Consider the following 17,047-nt stretch of genomic DNA (forward strand, 5'->3'; position numbering starts at 1 on the left):
TGTGAATGTACGGGGAAAAAAATGCAGGATACTACATTTTTTAGTAACTGGGGATTACCTCACCCAGAAGATATAATGGTGGTCACCAGTCCTTGGCCAAGCATGGAAGGGCAGTCTCATGCAAATCATTGGGCTTTATCATGCAATAAGGCCTTTGGCTATACATTGAGAAAGTTATTCTAGTATATAAAGATACTATTCTTTTTAAACCCCAACCCATGCTTATGCCAATGGAGTTCTCTTTCTGAAGAGGTTTAAAGGTTTAAATGCAAATTTATATAGAGACTTTTTAAAATAGGTTTTGAAGCAGTAATAGGGCTTTTGTGTGTGTGAAGCAATCAAAACTAAATATGACAAAGTTTTACAACTAGGACTGAAAAGTCTGGTGCCCTAAAGCCAAAGAAATTAAAAAAAAAAAAAAAAAAAAAAAAAAAAAAAAGTAGATGTAAGCATTAGAAGATTTTAAAATATTTATAGAGCATTCGGGAAATTGCAGAAGTTTCCCTGTACCACACATCCAGGATCATTAGGGGTACACACATTCAGCACAGCTCAGCACTGATGCAGAAAAGCATACAGGGGCAAAGTAAAACTTCTCTGTTATTCGTACCATGTACATTGTCTTATAACTTTGTGAACTGGATTAGGAATGGGACCTGTGCTTGACATCTGTGAGACATTCTCCTGGGCATCTTGCAGAACATTTAAATGACACTGTAGACTTCCTTTAATGAGATTCATTTCCTCTGCAGTATTCAGAAGAGTGTCATCTTTCTGTATGTATCACGCATTAGTTCTCTTGCCCCAGTTAAGGAGTGCTTTGGTTAATCAACACAGCTGTGGAAGTGGAGCATCACCAAAAGGCAGGGGAACCGTGCCATGATCATGCATCGTTCCTGTCTCAATTAAATTTCAGCACTCTTTACAGTCATTGAGGCTTTTCCCTGGGGTCATCAGGCAGTACATTCCTTGCATGGGCAGAGCATGCTGAGTGGTGACGCACCAAACTTTAAATAGGTATTTATTGATGTGCCTAAATGCCACTTAAAAATCTGGGCAACAATGACCTGGACAAATTTTCACAACTGAATCACTGATGAGACTAGTAGAAAAGTATTGAACAAAACTCAAACCTGCAAATCTCTGTGTTTGTGATTACTATGTTTTTTACTTCAGTTCACTGTGTACATTTTTCACTAAGTTTGTGCATTTGATTTTCTGTGCAAAGGAACAGTGTCAAGGGAATAATTACAGGATCTTTGCAATGCTTTTCTCATAGATTCAGAGAATACCTAGTGACAACCTGAAATCCCACTCTGGAGATGCTAGATATCCTGCTGATTCCTTGGGCTCCGTTTTACTCTTTCTGGAAGCTTTGTCCTAAGTAAATTTACACACCACTGAGTATTTGTGCTTCACTTCATAAATTTCTGCTTATTGCAATCACACAGAATCACAGAATTATCTAGGTTGGAAGAGATCTCAAGATCATATCCCAGACAATTCCATGCTATGAACTTGGTTGGGATGACCTCCTAGGAAAATTGTGCCTTCCTCTCTCTCTTGCCAGCAAGTAGGTTTCCTAATGAAAGAATTTACTATACCCTTTCTACATAATTTTGAATTTAACTTTCTTTCCTGGATGGTCACAATGCCAGTACACATGCCTTCAGAGAACTCAAGGGGAATTATACTCTTCCACAAATTACAACTGCATTGTTAGACAGACTTTCTAATCATAGTTCTGGAGGACCAGTACATATTTATATATTGTGAGTTGCTCCCACCCAAAGCACAGGGATTCCTCACAACAGGTAAATAGGTAAATTTAAGCAAAATAGATAGTGTTGTGGCATTGTATTCTATCTTTGGGAACTGTATTATCTGATCCAGAATAAATTATTTCAAGCTAGTTATAAGTTTCAGTCATTATTGCCAATGGATTTTGGAGGCTTCACGAAATACCAGTATCTTCAGAAAAGAAACTGGTATTTCTCACATTGGTGGCCTAAAAGCTGTTATTTCTGATAACCTAAAAGTTGAAGTGATCTCATCTTGTACAGTTGATATCACTGCACAATACAGGGTGATGATCCAAAGGATACACCCTGGAACTTCATATGCCAAGATGGAGAAAATCAATCTCTGTTAATATAAAAAGGCAGGCTCACTGGTGCAGAAAATCACTACTCTGGAGCCTTAAAGAGGCTCCTTCAAAAATTCATGATTATAGAATGGAATCTTGGGCTACATTATAGTCCTGAAAGAAATCAAGATATGGAGGGGGAAAAAAAGAAAGAAGAAAAAAAAATTCACTAGGTAGAGGAAATAAACAGTAAACACAATAAGCAAAATCATTGATTACAAAGAATGTATGCTCAATATGTTAGAACATTTTCCAGGTTTCCCATGTACCCAATACTTCTTCCAAATTGTTTTCAAAGTTAATTTCTCTTTTGTTGCTTCTTTGTTCATTTTGTTGGAGCTTTTTGTGTGTGTGGTTTTTGATTGTTTTTGGTTTTGTGGTGTTTTGTTTTTTTCATGCCTCTAACACTAAATCTATCTTAGTAAATATTTCTGATTGTTCTGGTCAACTGCTGTTGGAAGCTGCAAAACATTCAGCTTGTAGTGATATACAGAAATTTAACAAACAGTATTGACCTAAAGACTTAAGCTTACTGCTCTGTAAAGTATTTGGTCATGTCCCCTGCCAAGGTTATCCATGATGTAAATATGGTATGCAATAAATAGCAGAGAGTAAGCATCTTTGCCCTCCTTTTGTACACTGTGCCTGCAGCCATCCTGATGAGAGGTTTCTATAATATGACAGAGTTTTGTAGACACTGTATACCTTTCTTTAAAGCAGATTCCCCATTTTCTGTCTATGGGGAGTCTGAATTCCTGCATTACAATCATATGGGGGCCATAATAACTAATATTCAGTCCTAGTGTAGATGGGTGTGATGGCTGATAGTCTGGATGGTGTTTGGCTTGAAGCATGGCTTTTGCACAATTAGAGCAGGAAGAACGCCAGGTTTGCTTTTACGGTAGTTTAGCTTTCGGCATCAGTAGGCCTATACCTCAGTATTTGTAAGGAAGAGACCGGATTATTTTGGCTATAATCTCGTCAGCTGCCTGGAAATACAGTCACTCTAAATATATGCTACAATGCCTTTTTTACTATATTATCATACACCAAATTATTCCCCTTTTTAATTATTTTCATATATCTAATGCAGCTGCAGATCTACTCATGCAGAAACATTTCAGTTGTTCAGCTGATCAGCTCAAAACCAAGAAGCAGCTTCTGACATTTCATCCTCCTGCTTACTTAAGCATGGCTGAGTCATGACTACAGTGAATCCAGCACTTTCTTTAACTTTCATTTATTCATTTATTCATTCATTCGTTGTTAAGGGTGAATGTGCGAGGGGCTTGGGTGAGTGCAATTTACTGTCATGCAGGTGCCATCATCCCTGTCTGCTGAAGTAAACTGCGACTGAAATACTATTTCACACAAATGCTTACTTTCTCGTCTGTTTTGTATAACTATGTATTCATAACATTTGACACCTCAGAACTCATTCAAATTATTTTCATTGCAAAGATGGACTTCCCTTCATGACAACTGGAAGACAGGAAAAACCAGGGATGATATTATTATTGCTGTGCACTTACATCTGCTGATACCTGCTTATGGCCTTAGAATTCAACCATTATTTATATTTATAATTTTGCATAGCATTCATTATATAAGTTGGAAAACATCAGTTTTTATTCTCTCGAGAATTAAAGCTCTCTTTAAGATTTCCCAACTTCACTTCATGCTTTCTCAGTGCACTATCAAAGAATTTGCCAGCAAAGACAACATAATGGCCATTTTGTACTTGCTGCTCTGCACTGTATTTTAAACCAGTGTGGGAATAGAAGCCTGGTCCATACCCAATCAGGTTTGCAACCTCAGAACAATATGCTTTAATTCTTTAATTGTAATACCCTCAAATTAGGAGCATATCTGCTATCATTCCTTAATAAAAGCTTCTGTCTGCAGTTCCCCTTCCCTACTCTTTTTTTTTTTTTTTTTTTAAATGAGTGGTAAAGACACGTTGTATAAACTAAAGACAGATGATGGGTAGGAGCAAGCACCTTCAAAAGGTATGCAGCTGCTTAGTATTCAGGTGCAAGCAAAGCACTTCAGCTTCTGTAAACAGCTCGTTTGGGATCACCATTTATTTGGCACAGAGGAAGCCTTTCCCACCGTGCAGCACCTTCTTGAAGCTACAGCTATAGGCTAGAAATTAAGGAGATAGCAGTCAAGATGAAAGCCCATGATCTTATGCCCAGTCAGTCAGATGAATGAAGGTGATGTGCTGCAATGCTGAAAAAACAGAGGAAATGTGACTCAGTCGCTGAACAAGTTATTGAGAAGCGTCTTTATTTCTGTGCCCCACTGTTTCTCATGACAAATAACCACTGTGGTCATGACACTGAATCGTGGGTTGAGGCAGGGAGAGGACGGCTGTCCATGATGCTTGCAGGGCCTGACTCTCAGGTTGGTGGGCACCAGCAGGCAGTGTCTGGCTGTACGTGGGCACTGCTGCAAGCTCATTCACAGTGAGTTCCACCATGGCATGTTATTGCAAGCATTGCAGCCAAGGGAAAAATCAGGGATGAAAGAGTTTTTTAGTGTCTTTATTTCTGTTTCTTCACTCTGCTTCAAGGGACTCTTGGCTCCTGCTGCTCATACTGAGGTTAATTTTCTTCCTAAGAGAGCTGGAGTAAACGTGGTTCTATTTGCAATCTGACCCTCTGTCACTGCACACAAGCAGGCCTTTTGTAACTGAAAGAGCTCCAAATTACTGTACATAAACCATAATCATCCATCGGGAGCACTGTAGTTTTCTATTTTGCTGCTAATTGGATGATACACTGGCAATAGTCTTTGTTAACATGGCTAGCACTGGGCAGGGTACAGTGAGAGAAGGCTTTTATTTAGAAATGTGGCAAACATATAGTTTCTGTCTCTGTTTGACAGCGATTGAAACCAGTCGTCAATTAACTAAATAACAGCCAATTACTTTGAAGGAAAAAGGAAGAAAATTTCTTACTTCACATTCTTTGTTGAAGCAAATGCCAATCAGAGGATGGGAGGTTTTTTCTTTCTCCTATGAGAAGACGAAATGGGAAAAGATGTGCAGAAAATGTACAGTATTTGTTGTGTTGTGTTGTTTTGTTTAGTTTTTAAATACCATCTTTATTCTCATATAGGAATATTCAGAAATTAAGTAAGAACATCTTAAGCTCCCGAGACACTTAGTTTCCTTTTTTTTCTTTTTTTTTAATTCAATTTTACAATCATTATGCAAGCACAATCTTGCATAGAGACCTCGGGAAACAGCTGAATAGTTCTGTAAGGACTGGCATTTTGGTCTTGGACCCATCCAAGACTTATGTTTCATGCCTGCATCCTTTTCTGAACCTGGGTAACAGTGCCAAAAGATGTCAGCTGAGTTAAGACCATTGTACAATGAAAGCCAGTCACACCACTGGCATGAAGAACAAGGCTTTCTCCTGGTTTGCTGCTCTTTATTTTAACTATTAGCTCAATACCATCTCCTTGAAAGCAGCAGTGTAATTCATCATGAAGACTAAAGCTTGATCCTATATGCTTTCATCTGCAATACCAGTTAACTCTTGCCAGTCCCAGATCAGAAGCTGATGTCTGCAGCGGGTTTCTGACAGCTGGGCTTTCAGCAGATGATACACTGGGCAGAGAAAGAGCATAGATTAAGGCAAAGAGGCAGCTGTTACAAGCTAACTTAATATTGCTGGGCTAGTAAAAGACCATTTACTCACGGCATCACAGCTTTGAATTTTTATTGCACTTTTTTCCTAAACATTTAAGGCCAGCAGTTAATGCACAAAGGCATTACGTGGCCTCACTTCTCATCTGTAAGGCTGGACCGCAGCTGGTCCTGTGGGGCTGACATCAGGGCTGTGTCTGCCTGATAGCCATTAGTTGCATCAATCAATAATTTTTCACTTAGACTTTTTACTCATTGCTCAAAAAGATTTTATTATGCTACTTCGAGCTGCTCACAGTGTCATTTCATGGATTTCAAATTGTGTTACTCTTTTGTTAGTACTTTTAGGGCAAGCATTCCAAATTGGATAGTAGATGGTGAGAGGTAGGTCTTTTAACTGTCAGAAAAGCAATGAATATTGGATGCTTTTGCATTAACTGATGGGAGATTCAGCATTGCACATATTGATCTTTTATTTTCTTACAGGAACATTTTACACCTGAATGCAAGTTCAAAGAATCAGTATTTGAAAACTACTATGTAACATATTCTTCAATGATCTATAGACAACAACAATCTGGACGGGGTTGGTATTTGGGTCTTAACAAGGAAGGAGAAATAATGAAAGGAAACCACGTGAAGAAAAATAAACCTGCAGCACATTTTCTTCCAAAACCATTAAAAGGTAATTGTTTGGGTTTGCTCCCAAAAATCTTTCTGAACTGACTTTATATTGTGTCAGAGATGTTTAATTCCTGTGCATAAGTATTTGAAGGATACAGCTAACTATATAACAAGAGGATAACATTCTGCTAACATAGTGTAACCAGAGCTAGAGTTGGCTTTTTTTTTTTTCTTTTAAGTTTCTCTATATTACCTCTGCCTTTCTCTTATTTAACCAAATATATATATATTAGTTTCTTTGTGCCCAAAGACCAGTGCCTCCCTTATAGGTAATGAAGACTTTACCTGGAAAGTCCCAAACATCTGCTCACAGGCCTTTAGTGACTTGCTGTATAGATTCCCAATCTGCTTTATATTACAGGGTGTTTGTCTGTTTTTGCTTGGGACAAATCTGTAATGCGTGCTTCTTATTTAACCGTAATTAATGTGGCATCAATATGTGACATTAAAGGTAATAATGCATGTGGCGTATGTATCCTGCTGTGTATTAAAAGCCAGGACATGGAGTCATCCCAGTTAACTGAAGCATCTGAATCAGTGTGGTGCTCAGACTTGGCTATATCTTTGGTCAATGCAAAGAGAGAGATCTCAGTTGATGTATGAAGATGCTTCCTTTTCTCCAGAAGAACTAGCTTCCATATGCTTCTCCTTCAGAAGGAATGAAGCTCTCTAGTTCTGGGTTGTACTGTTAAGTAACTTTTCAAGGCAGTATTATTTTGAAGTCAGAGAGGATATTTCAAAGGTGTCCTGGGTGAATGCTGGACTAGCTTGGCAGTCTACATTTAGGAACAGGTTTTATGCAACTGATGTTGAGTTTGATCCTCGCTTACGTGTGTGAACACAAAGAAAACAGAAGACTGAAAATCTACTTTCACACCCACATGCCAGAACTATATACAAGTAACATTTCAAATAGCAGCTCTTGGTAGTGCTATTTCACTATTAGTAAGGAAATGCTGATTTATATCAGCTCACATCTATCTTGCAGGGTTTTGCAAGTGCAGAGTTTTGTAAGTGCAGAGTGTAGGTGGGTGGTTTAACTGGGAGGGAGAGGGAGTTATGGTTTTTCCTCTCTAAAATGCCATCCCCTTGAAAAGGAGCTTGGAATTTCTAAGGCAGTGTTTGAAATCCAAGTGGTCTCCTTGCTGTGTTTCTTCAAGTCACTTCTTATATTGCTAATTGCTGAACGAAAAATCCAGACTTTTCACAGCTGGACAGTGTACGAAGGGACTGTAAAGTGTGCTGATGTGCTGTCTCTCTTTTGCTTTGCAGTGGCCATGTACAAAGAGCCTTCTCTCCACGATCTCACAGAGTTCTCAAGATCTGGAAGTGGGACCCCAACAAAGAGCAGAAGTGTTTCAGGAGTGCTAAATGGGGGTAAATCCATGAGTCAAAACGAGTCAACGTAGCCAGGTTAAGGCAAGCCAAGTGCTCTCTAAACAGAACCTTACCTCTGGATGCAGTTGAATTCTTACTAGCAGTCTTTCATCCAAACGTTCAATTGCCCAGGACAAGCCACCGAACTTGCATAGGTCACTCGTTTATCAGCCATTAGATCTACTGGTTGTCAAAGGATATACCCCAATAATGTAGAATATGCTTGTGCATATCACAAGGCACTTGGATAGCCAGCAAACATAACTGTGGAATAAATCTTGAAGAAGAAATGTCCAAGAAATGTCCTTTCTCTCTCTCTCTCTCCTTTCTCTCTTCCCCTCTTCCCCCTCCTCTCTCTCTCTCTTATGCTTTGTGGAATACGAAACAAAAACATTTCACAACATTCACTGCTGATAAGAATTTGCTTTCCAACTAAGAAAAAGACCACTTTTGCTCTTCAAAGGAAATTTTAATGCTTATATGTTTTATAGGGGCAAACAAAAACAAATATGTAAACTCTGTTGTTTCCTTGGCTTACCGTTTTATATCTAAGGCTTGATAAAAAATATATCATTTAATTTGGAATAGCGCAACTTTTTGATTTCTGAACTCCAATGGGTCTTTAAAGCTGTGTCTTTAAAAAAATTAAAAATTCAGGGTTGGAACTGAGAGTTGGTGTCTCAGGCTCAAGCAAACAGTGTTCTTGTGGTTTTAAACACAATGAAATATAAATTTTTATAGATTTGTAGTTTCTGGTAAAGTTCTTGTGCTAACCCCAGTCTGTAGGACTTGAGTTGTTTTGTTATCCCAAGTGAAAGTTAACAGAAAGGGATTAAATTATCCTCCAGTGTAGATTTCTCTTAATTCCATTTTGTGCGTCATGTTAAACTATTGTTGTGGCTTCTTTTCTAAAGACAGAAACTGTGGAATTAAGGTGACTTAATTTTTTTATAAGAAACGTCTTATTTGTAAAAGTCCTTCTTTCACTGTAACGGGCACGTGAATATTGTGTAGGAGGAAGCGTTAGGACAGGTTACCCCTAAACAACATATACTTATACATGCTATTGGAAACAATTGTTTAAAAAATGTAGTTAGGTTTCCATTTAGGTCATCATGTCTGTTGCATGGGAGAAAGTTGGAATATTGGCATAGAGTTGCATGATGTGTAAGATTTTGTGCATTAATCATCGTTGGATTCTGTGCTCCAAAACTGACATAGTTCTGTACAGGCAGCTTTCTGCCTTGTACGAAAGAGTTGTTTATTATTTGTTGTATACACAACCATGCACTGAATAAACTATTTATATTAAGATGTACTTTTTAAAAAAGCTTGTTTGATTATATGATGTACATCAGTGATTAATTTCAAGGAAAAAGGTTGGCAGTTAAATTACAAAATTATAAAAGATATTGTAATTAATGTTCAAAATGTTTCTGTGTAACAGGTTATCCCCTTGTAATGCCACTCACTATACAATTGAGGACATACTCTTCTTTTTGGATATTGTTAGAACTGGTCTGAACGTGCCCAGCTGAGATACTCAAAACACAGTGACCATTAAGAGCCACAAAGTCTAGGTAAGGGCCCCTCTGCTGTGCGCTGTTGGAGCCCCAGTGAATTGCACTCCTCTGCTTGGAGCTTCTCCAGCTTCTCTGTGTCTGTTCTCCTTGCTAGGCTTCCCCAGTGCAGCTGCATAGCACTACCTCGCAGCTCACCTTTCCAGAGCCCTCGGTACAGGGGGGACCCAGTGATATCTGATAAGTCAAGCATTGCTCATGCCAGCGTGGCACCTGGAGGATGCTCAGAGCTTGCAGAGTACCACTGCAAGTTCACCTCAGGGGCCAGCTTTGTCTTGACTTGAGGAAATGGGCTACCGTACCTCCTGCCTTTGTGCACATTCTGGAGAGAAAATGTCCCTCTCTCCTAACTTTCCTCTCCAAAAACATCAAAGAGAACTCTTCTAGAACATTCAGACAGCTCTGACAGGTGAACTTCACTCATCAAGGTGTTTCAATAAGGCCTAGGAGGAACAGTTTCTTATCATGAGTGGCTGAAGAAGCAGTTCTGGAAGGGAATAATGGTAACGGAGACAAAAAGCTACCTATAATTGTTAGTCTGACATTAAAAACAGGTATTCTACTCTCTGGTGGTCAGTCTCATCCTCTCTTGACCAAACTGGAATTAGACCAAGCTAGAACAATTGCTTTCTATGAATGTCAGGGCTGTGAGAGAAGAAAAAGAAATTATGTTTCACATCAAACCCCAAAATTTGTTGTTTTGTGGCAAACAGTAGGCAAGGAGCTTCAGCTTACTAAGGTCCTATATTGGAGCAGTGGTTCCAGCACCCACCAAACACCACCATCATAGTGGCCTTCGGAGGACCTCAGGGTCCTTAGCACACCCTTTGCTGAAGCATGAAAAAAGTAGGGAAGCACTACCAGTTCCATGAAAGTTATTAAAATTTGAAGATATGGCCTGCGATTGCTCCAAGAGTTTTGATGTCAGTGGGTCTGGAGCATCTGTTCTCTTCAACTAAGTGTGCTTTGTCCTCATGGAACATTTTTCTTAACCCTCCCAATTAATAACATCAGACTCATTGGGGTGCATGTTCCAAAAAAAGGAGTCTGAGTGCCTTAGGGACATAAAACCTGATTAAAAGTAGGCATATTTGTGCCAAAGCTAGTTAGATACATTGTTCAATGCCAAATGTTTACTATCCTAAAGATAACAGGAGATCTGCTGCTTTGCTTTATAGCTGCAGCCTTGTTAATCCCTATCCCCAGTATCTCCAACTTTGAAGGTCATCTGCAGTGAGAGAAAAATGCCCATCTCACACATTGTCCCTTCTGAGGTCTGTAGTCTGACCCATCTTTTGTATTGACATTGGCATCAGCTGCGAGCATTCACTGCCGAGACCTTAGTTTCAGGGGTTTCTAATATATCAGACTAGCAAATCCTACTCTTGGGTTAAAGATGAGAAGAGAGATATGGTGATAGATGAGCCATAAACCACTGTTTCTGTCAATCGTGTTACATTTTTGACAAACCTGTTACAACTATAGTTTTTCCTTCAGAATATTGTGACTGAAAGCAAATACCCTTGATAGTGTCCTGATAGCACACAGAAGCTAATGTGCACTATGGAAAAAGGGAGAGATTATGCCCAGAGTTTTACATGTAGTCTCTGGAGCCATAGACTGGGATTTAAAAAGGAGAAATATAGTAAAATATCTGCACTTTGCAGATAGCGAAGGTGATATTCTGGCCCAGTCAGCAAAGCCCCATGGGCAGACAGGATTGTGGCTTCAACAGTGGACCAGATTTAGGAGACAGACTCCAGAGTATTTGTCGTTCTCCTTCAGCACACATAGATTAGACCATTAGACAGAGGACTTTTGGGTCAGAGTCTCATTTAAGAGCCTGCAAGGTGTTGGGAAAACACCAGTATGGATAGCTGCCTATGAAAAAAAAACTTATAGCCACTGGTCAGCCCACTTTGCTCTGCCACATGTACCTATCCAAGTGCAATGGGATACATGCCTGGAATAAAGACAAAGCCCAGGGGAAGGTATGAAACCAAGCCTTGTACTGTCTGTGAGCCACCACCAACTGTCTGCAGAAGGCTTGGTCTCAGGCCCTTCTGTTATTGCCAGTATGATGGCTGATGCCTTTCATCTGCCATTTCTTTTGTTCCTGCCTCTCCACCAATGCTGCCCACGCTCTGTGCAGCATACCATGGGCCTGATTTGGCTCAGAAGGTGTAAAACTGGCACAGTGGCTTTCTGATTCTCCTGGACTTCACCAGGCAAAGGGCCTAGAGCCACCACTGGGTCTGTGCTCAGACTTTACAAAAGGCTGACAAATACTACCTGCCAACACGAAAGGAAATGGGTCACCCGTGAAACTGGGAAGAAAACTGCTAGGAGCATAACTATTATAAGGCACAATTGCTGCCTTTTTGTCATCTGCCTATCAGAACTGCTTTCTCTGATGTCTCTGCATAGGGCTTGGACATTGCCTGCTTTGTCTGGTTTGGGGGTGAGGGAGGGTGGCAAGAGTTCTTCTCTGTATCAAAGAGAGCTTTTTTTTTTTTTTTTAATTTTGTTGTTGTTGTTGTTTTAATGTACTTCATGCTACCTCATAGCATGGTTTTTATCTCTGTAGCCACTTGCTCAGCCATGTTCATCACTGGCATGACGGAAGACAATTCTCTGCTTGGGGAAATTATCTCCAAGTTAGTCCAGGGAAGAATGGTGCCCCTTCTGCAGCACTGTCTGGTGTCCCCACCACTGGTTTCCAGCCCATAGGCCAGGTTTTCCAGTGGGATAAAGACGGTGTAATGAGCTCAGGGATGCTATGATACACCAGGCCTCTCCCCAGCTGAGCACCAGTGTGAGAGCCAGGTCTGGCAGAGCTCTGCTGTGTCTTGAGTATCTCTGAATGGAGACCAGAGCCAGCTCTAACAGGTTTAAATGTCTCCTTGACATATCCTTGACCAGGACACTTTTGCAGGACAGAATCTATATGTAACAACCTCCTATCTTCTAATAAATAATTCTCTCTAAAACAGTCTCCTTTTTGTCTGGGCTCTGATTTTTATCAGCGCAGCTATTTAAGGGCTCTCCATCCCAGCACTGCTACATTACATTATTGCTTAGCTTCCATTTCACTGTACCAATAGTGCACTTCTCCTATGTCTTCTTGATCCAGATAGGGGCAAGCTGAGTGGTCAAGACAAAACAGGTGGATCCTTCAGTTGCTCTGCAATGTAACAAGTTTTACCAGCTCAGGAACAGCTACACTGAATCTCGGAGTTCAATTTCCTACATGGTGTAAGATCCAGAAAAAACACCATGTTGTTTTCTGACTTTGGCTCTGGAAAAACAATGATATAAAAGAATAGCAAAAAGCCTATTTAAAATAGATTTGTTTCTTAAGAAAAAGCCCTGCAATGTGATTGGCCCTGAAGAGCATAAGCTTTGGGCTTTTTTTCAGCTCTTTTGAGGAAGACATTCTTGAGAACTTCCAACTTGGATCACAGGTTAAAATTAAGAAAATAATATTAATTTTCACTGGCATGAATGAACAGAGCTGTGGTAACCTGACCCTTACTGGCAGGTTGGCACCAAGGTTCCTGCCTTTTAGAGGGCAAGGTTCTGAAATAACCTGGGTTTGCTGGTGAGCGATGGCTCTTATTGCAGATCAGCTTTTCTAGCAGAGCTCACTCTGATTTGGGAACGCGCCACGGCAGTTCGGAGGGGAGGGCACTCAATCACTCTGCCCTTCTGCAGCTCCTCTCATGGGGAAGTTTAAATATTAAAGTAAAACCTAAATTTGAAACACATTTTACATTAATCAGAGAAATTGAAGTAATAAATTATTCCATCTCATCAAGAACTGGAAGACAGTTTATAGGGTTCCCTTCAAAGACCATTATTAACAAGCTGCAAGTTAAGAGTCTTAAATACCACCTATGCAAAATTACTTTCAAGCACCCATAGGACATGTTTTTCCCCATATCATATATCTAGCATGTCTCACCTAAGCTCAGCAACTGGAGGGGTAGGATAAATGTCTTCGCCTTCCATGGGTTGCTTAACATTGCACACTTTATGTCGCACTCTTTTTCTGAGCTTGTCCCCTTGCAGAAGACAGGGCCACTGGTCCACTCCCCAGGGACCGTTACACCTTTGAATGGAATAGGTGCCCCTGTCCCAACCTCTGTAGCACACAGAGATGGTTAATTTGATGCGGTGTCAGTTGGTGCAGACTACAGGGTTGATCTGGGCTGTTGGTATCTTATCTGGGGGGGACACACAGCAGATGGGCATCTCTGTTACACTCTGTCTTCGTTCCTGCATGGAGAAGTCTCAGCACAGAGCCTATTCCCAGGGGAGCCTAGGTGAACTCAGGGGCTTCACTGTGAAAAGAAGCGCTCAGCACTGACAGCAAAATGCTGCTCGCTGTGGCTGAATGGCTGCAGCAGCAGCATCCCTGGGAGGATCATGGCTGGTGCCTGGTAAAATTAATTCATTAGTGAATGGACTGCAAAGCTCTGAGAAGTAATTTGTCATGATTCATCACCCACACCTTGAAGAAACTATGGCACAAACAAAAGCCCTGTCCAACTGGGCAAATCTTTTTTTGGTTTGTTTTCCCCCTTCTTATACGTATTGATTTAATTGAATTACTGAACCCACTGAACCCATTTTTACAAAGCAGGGCCCTGCACAACAATGCTACATGTACTTTGATGGAACCCACACTAAGGTCTGGAATGCAGGATTATTTATGAGGTCTCAGCCACTGTGAGCTCAGGATCAGGCCTACAGACAAAAACCTCAGGGAGACTAATCTATGGAAGGAGAAGTTTTTAGACATTCTCAAGGGAAACAGGGAAAAAAGGGGAAGAAAAAAAAAAAAAGGAAAAAAAAAAAAAAAAAGAAGCAAGGGAAATGAAGGAGATGATGGAGCCTAAGGATCGTAGAATGGGTCACATTCTGTATGAGAGGCCACAGAGCCACTGCCTCTCATTGAGTTTAGCAGGACTCAGCTCACACCCAGTACAGCAAAACACTATGCCTCAGTTTAGACTTCTCTGTTGTGGATATCTCAAGGCCCCATCCTGACCTTGGCTGCAGAATACACCATGGATTCTGGAAAGTCTGGAGCCTCATGCTTTAATGTACCTTCATCTGGACCAGAAATTCACCCCACTGCCAAAGGAGCTCAGACATTACCTCATTCATAAGTGTGTTATAGTGGTTAATCTGTGAAATATTTTTGGATAACAAAATTAACTGGTTCAAAACTTAATTAATCCTATTTCTTTCCCAAATGGCTTCCTTCAAATGGTACTTGAAATGGTTTTACTTTCTCCCATTGTCTGCCTAATGCACTGATGAACTTTTCCTTCTGAGCTTCTCCTTATTTTAATTGTCTGCTCATTCAACCGTCCCTTCTGATAATTAAGTCAGTTAATAATATAAAGTGATCTTTAAAATTTAAACTTTTTTCCTTGTTAATCAAAAGCAGAACTTTTTGTTGTTGTTGAGAAGGGTGTTTTTAACTTCCCTCATAAAAAAAAAAAAAAAAAAAAAATTAATGGCTTTGGAAGTAGTGGTAACATTTGGGAAACCACCTGTTACACAGATGTTGGTGAAGATATTAAATAATGCAGTACTGAGGTTTTCCAGGAAGTTTCAATCAGCAGATGTTATGGTCACTTAATCAGGGTAGATTGAGCAAAACAAAGGACGTCATAGACCAGGCAGGAATTTGGATGCTGTTAACTCTTATCAGCTAGTGACCCCACCTGCTTAGATGATCCTCAAGTCTCTACCTATGAACACAGCACCATTTTCATCCCCTTGATCACTAATGTTTTTTTCCAGTTGTATCCTGTTCTGCAACTTCAGTCAGCATTCAAGAAAAAGGTAAGCATTTCTGCCTTGCCCCACCTGCCAAGAGCAGCTGCCTTGCGAGCACCATGTGGGGCCCAGGCATGTTTCCACCTCCTGTGGCAGGTGTGTGGTATCCCATCTGTCATGCAAAGCTGGCATCTTGTTAATGCTTTGCCACCAGAAGTCAGTTGTTTCAGGAACTTCTCCTCCTTGGTGAGACCCCCCCCCCACAGCATGCACAGTGCAGAGCAGAAGACTGTACCGATCCAGACAGACAGCTACCCAGACAGACAGCTACACATCTGCCTCAAGGATACTCATGGCAGCTGCTTACCTGCAATAGTGCTGCCCTTGGCACATCTCTCTGTGGCATTTGACTGAGCCAACCCCCAATTATTTTCATTTTCAACAAGGGCAAAAGTAGTATTCTTCCATCACTCTATGCACCAGACAGACACCAGCCCACTCAGAGTTCAAGTTCTGTCAAGGAGGAAAAGATATATATGTGTGTGTATACATAGCAAATATATTCATGTTTATATATTGAGATTAGAGAGAACGGTAGATAGATTAGATCTCTAGATAACTCTCAGCTTGCATTTGTCATATGAGCACTCCCTGGCAGCCTGAACTGAACTGGTGAGAATGGGGTTGGCAACAGCAAGCACAAGAAATTCAACGTGGTGAAAAACAGGCTCAGATCACACAGAGATTCACCTTGCTGATGCAGTAAATGGGAAAATATTTGGGAAATGAACATGCAACCCCTGCCAGTCTTACTCATGCAAACATTTCCACCACCTCCATATTGCCCTTAGTACTTGCTGACCCACCTTGTGCAGCGAGCAGGAAGGGACTGATGCTTTGCGAGAAGACTTTTACTTCTTGATCAAAGCTTGCAGTAGGAAAGACTTTGATCACTCATGGTGTAGCACGACACTGAAAATTTGCTCAGAAATGGCATTAAAGAGGAAAGCAAACTGCAGTCTTTTGCCAACACAGAAACTAGGAGCAGGAAATGGCTGCTAAAACCTCACAGGAGACTGCTCAAGGATCTCCAGTCTTTGAAAACTGCCATGGAAAGCAGAAGGGTTTAAGCAGCTGACAAAGATAACAGAGCTGGATGGAGCTTGCCAGGAAAGATGAAAAAGAGAGGGGCTGGGGTGGGGGGAGGTAATTGTCATCAGGGTTAAAGGGAATTAAAAGTATATGAGAAAAAAAAAGTGCTGGGAAGAGAGAGTAGGCCTAGGAATAACCGCTGAGTGGGATGGTATTAACAATGACTCAAAAGTGGCAAAGTTATTGAAAGTCGGGCTGCCTACAGATCTTAGCATTTCTCTTACTACTAAAAGTCTTCATTAAACATCAATAAAACTTCCATCCATCTGGTTATAAACCTCCAACTATGATCTTTGACCTGAATGCCCAGAGTGCAGAGCAAGTCTCCTCCTCACACTCTGGGAATGGCTCCCAGAGGAAAACGACTGTGGTCATGGAAGGGTCAACCAACATGAATGAGCTCATGGAGCGTGAGTGTATTGTGTACTGTAACAAACCAGCCCAGGGCCAGGAGCAATGGCTTTAATTCATTTTATTTATCACCTGATCCTTGGGCTAAAGCCATGTTGTTGCTTAATAAACAGAAGGGAATCAATGTTTTGTAAGACAAATTTGTAATCAGAATGGTTTGTTAGTTCACCTATACAATGTACAATAATGCTTGGCCAAATAATACCTAATCTGTGTTCATATGGACTTCAGGTTGCCACTGTACAA

General features: G+C 40.7%; 1 protein-coding gene across 3 annotated transcripts in view; it reads left to right on the top strand.

Annotated features, from left to right (window-relative positions):
- Positions 1-12,432, top strand: part of FGF13 (fibroblast growth factor 13) — a 228,587-nt gene extending 216,155 nt beyond the window's left edge. For all 3 annotated transcript variants that reach the window (XM_082770880.1, XM_082770881.1, XM_082770882.1), the window contains 2 exons: positions 6,291-6,489; positions 7,761-12,432. In XM_082770880.1, coding sequence (XP_082627006.1) covers positions 6,291-6,489; positions 7,761-7,897 — 336 coding nt within the window. In that variant the 3' untranslated portion in view covers positions 7,898-12,432. The remainder of the gene's footprint in view (positions 1-6,290; positions 6,490-7,760) is intronic.
- The last annotated feature ends 4,615 nt before the right edge of the window (positions 12,433-17,047 follow it).

Source organism: Aythya marila (genome assembly GCF_965140915.1).
Source record: "Aythya marila genome assembly, chromosome: 13".
NCBI lineage: Eukaryota > Metazoa > Chordata > Aves > Anseriformes > Anatidae > Aythya > Aythya marila.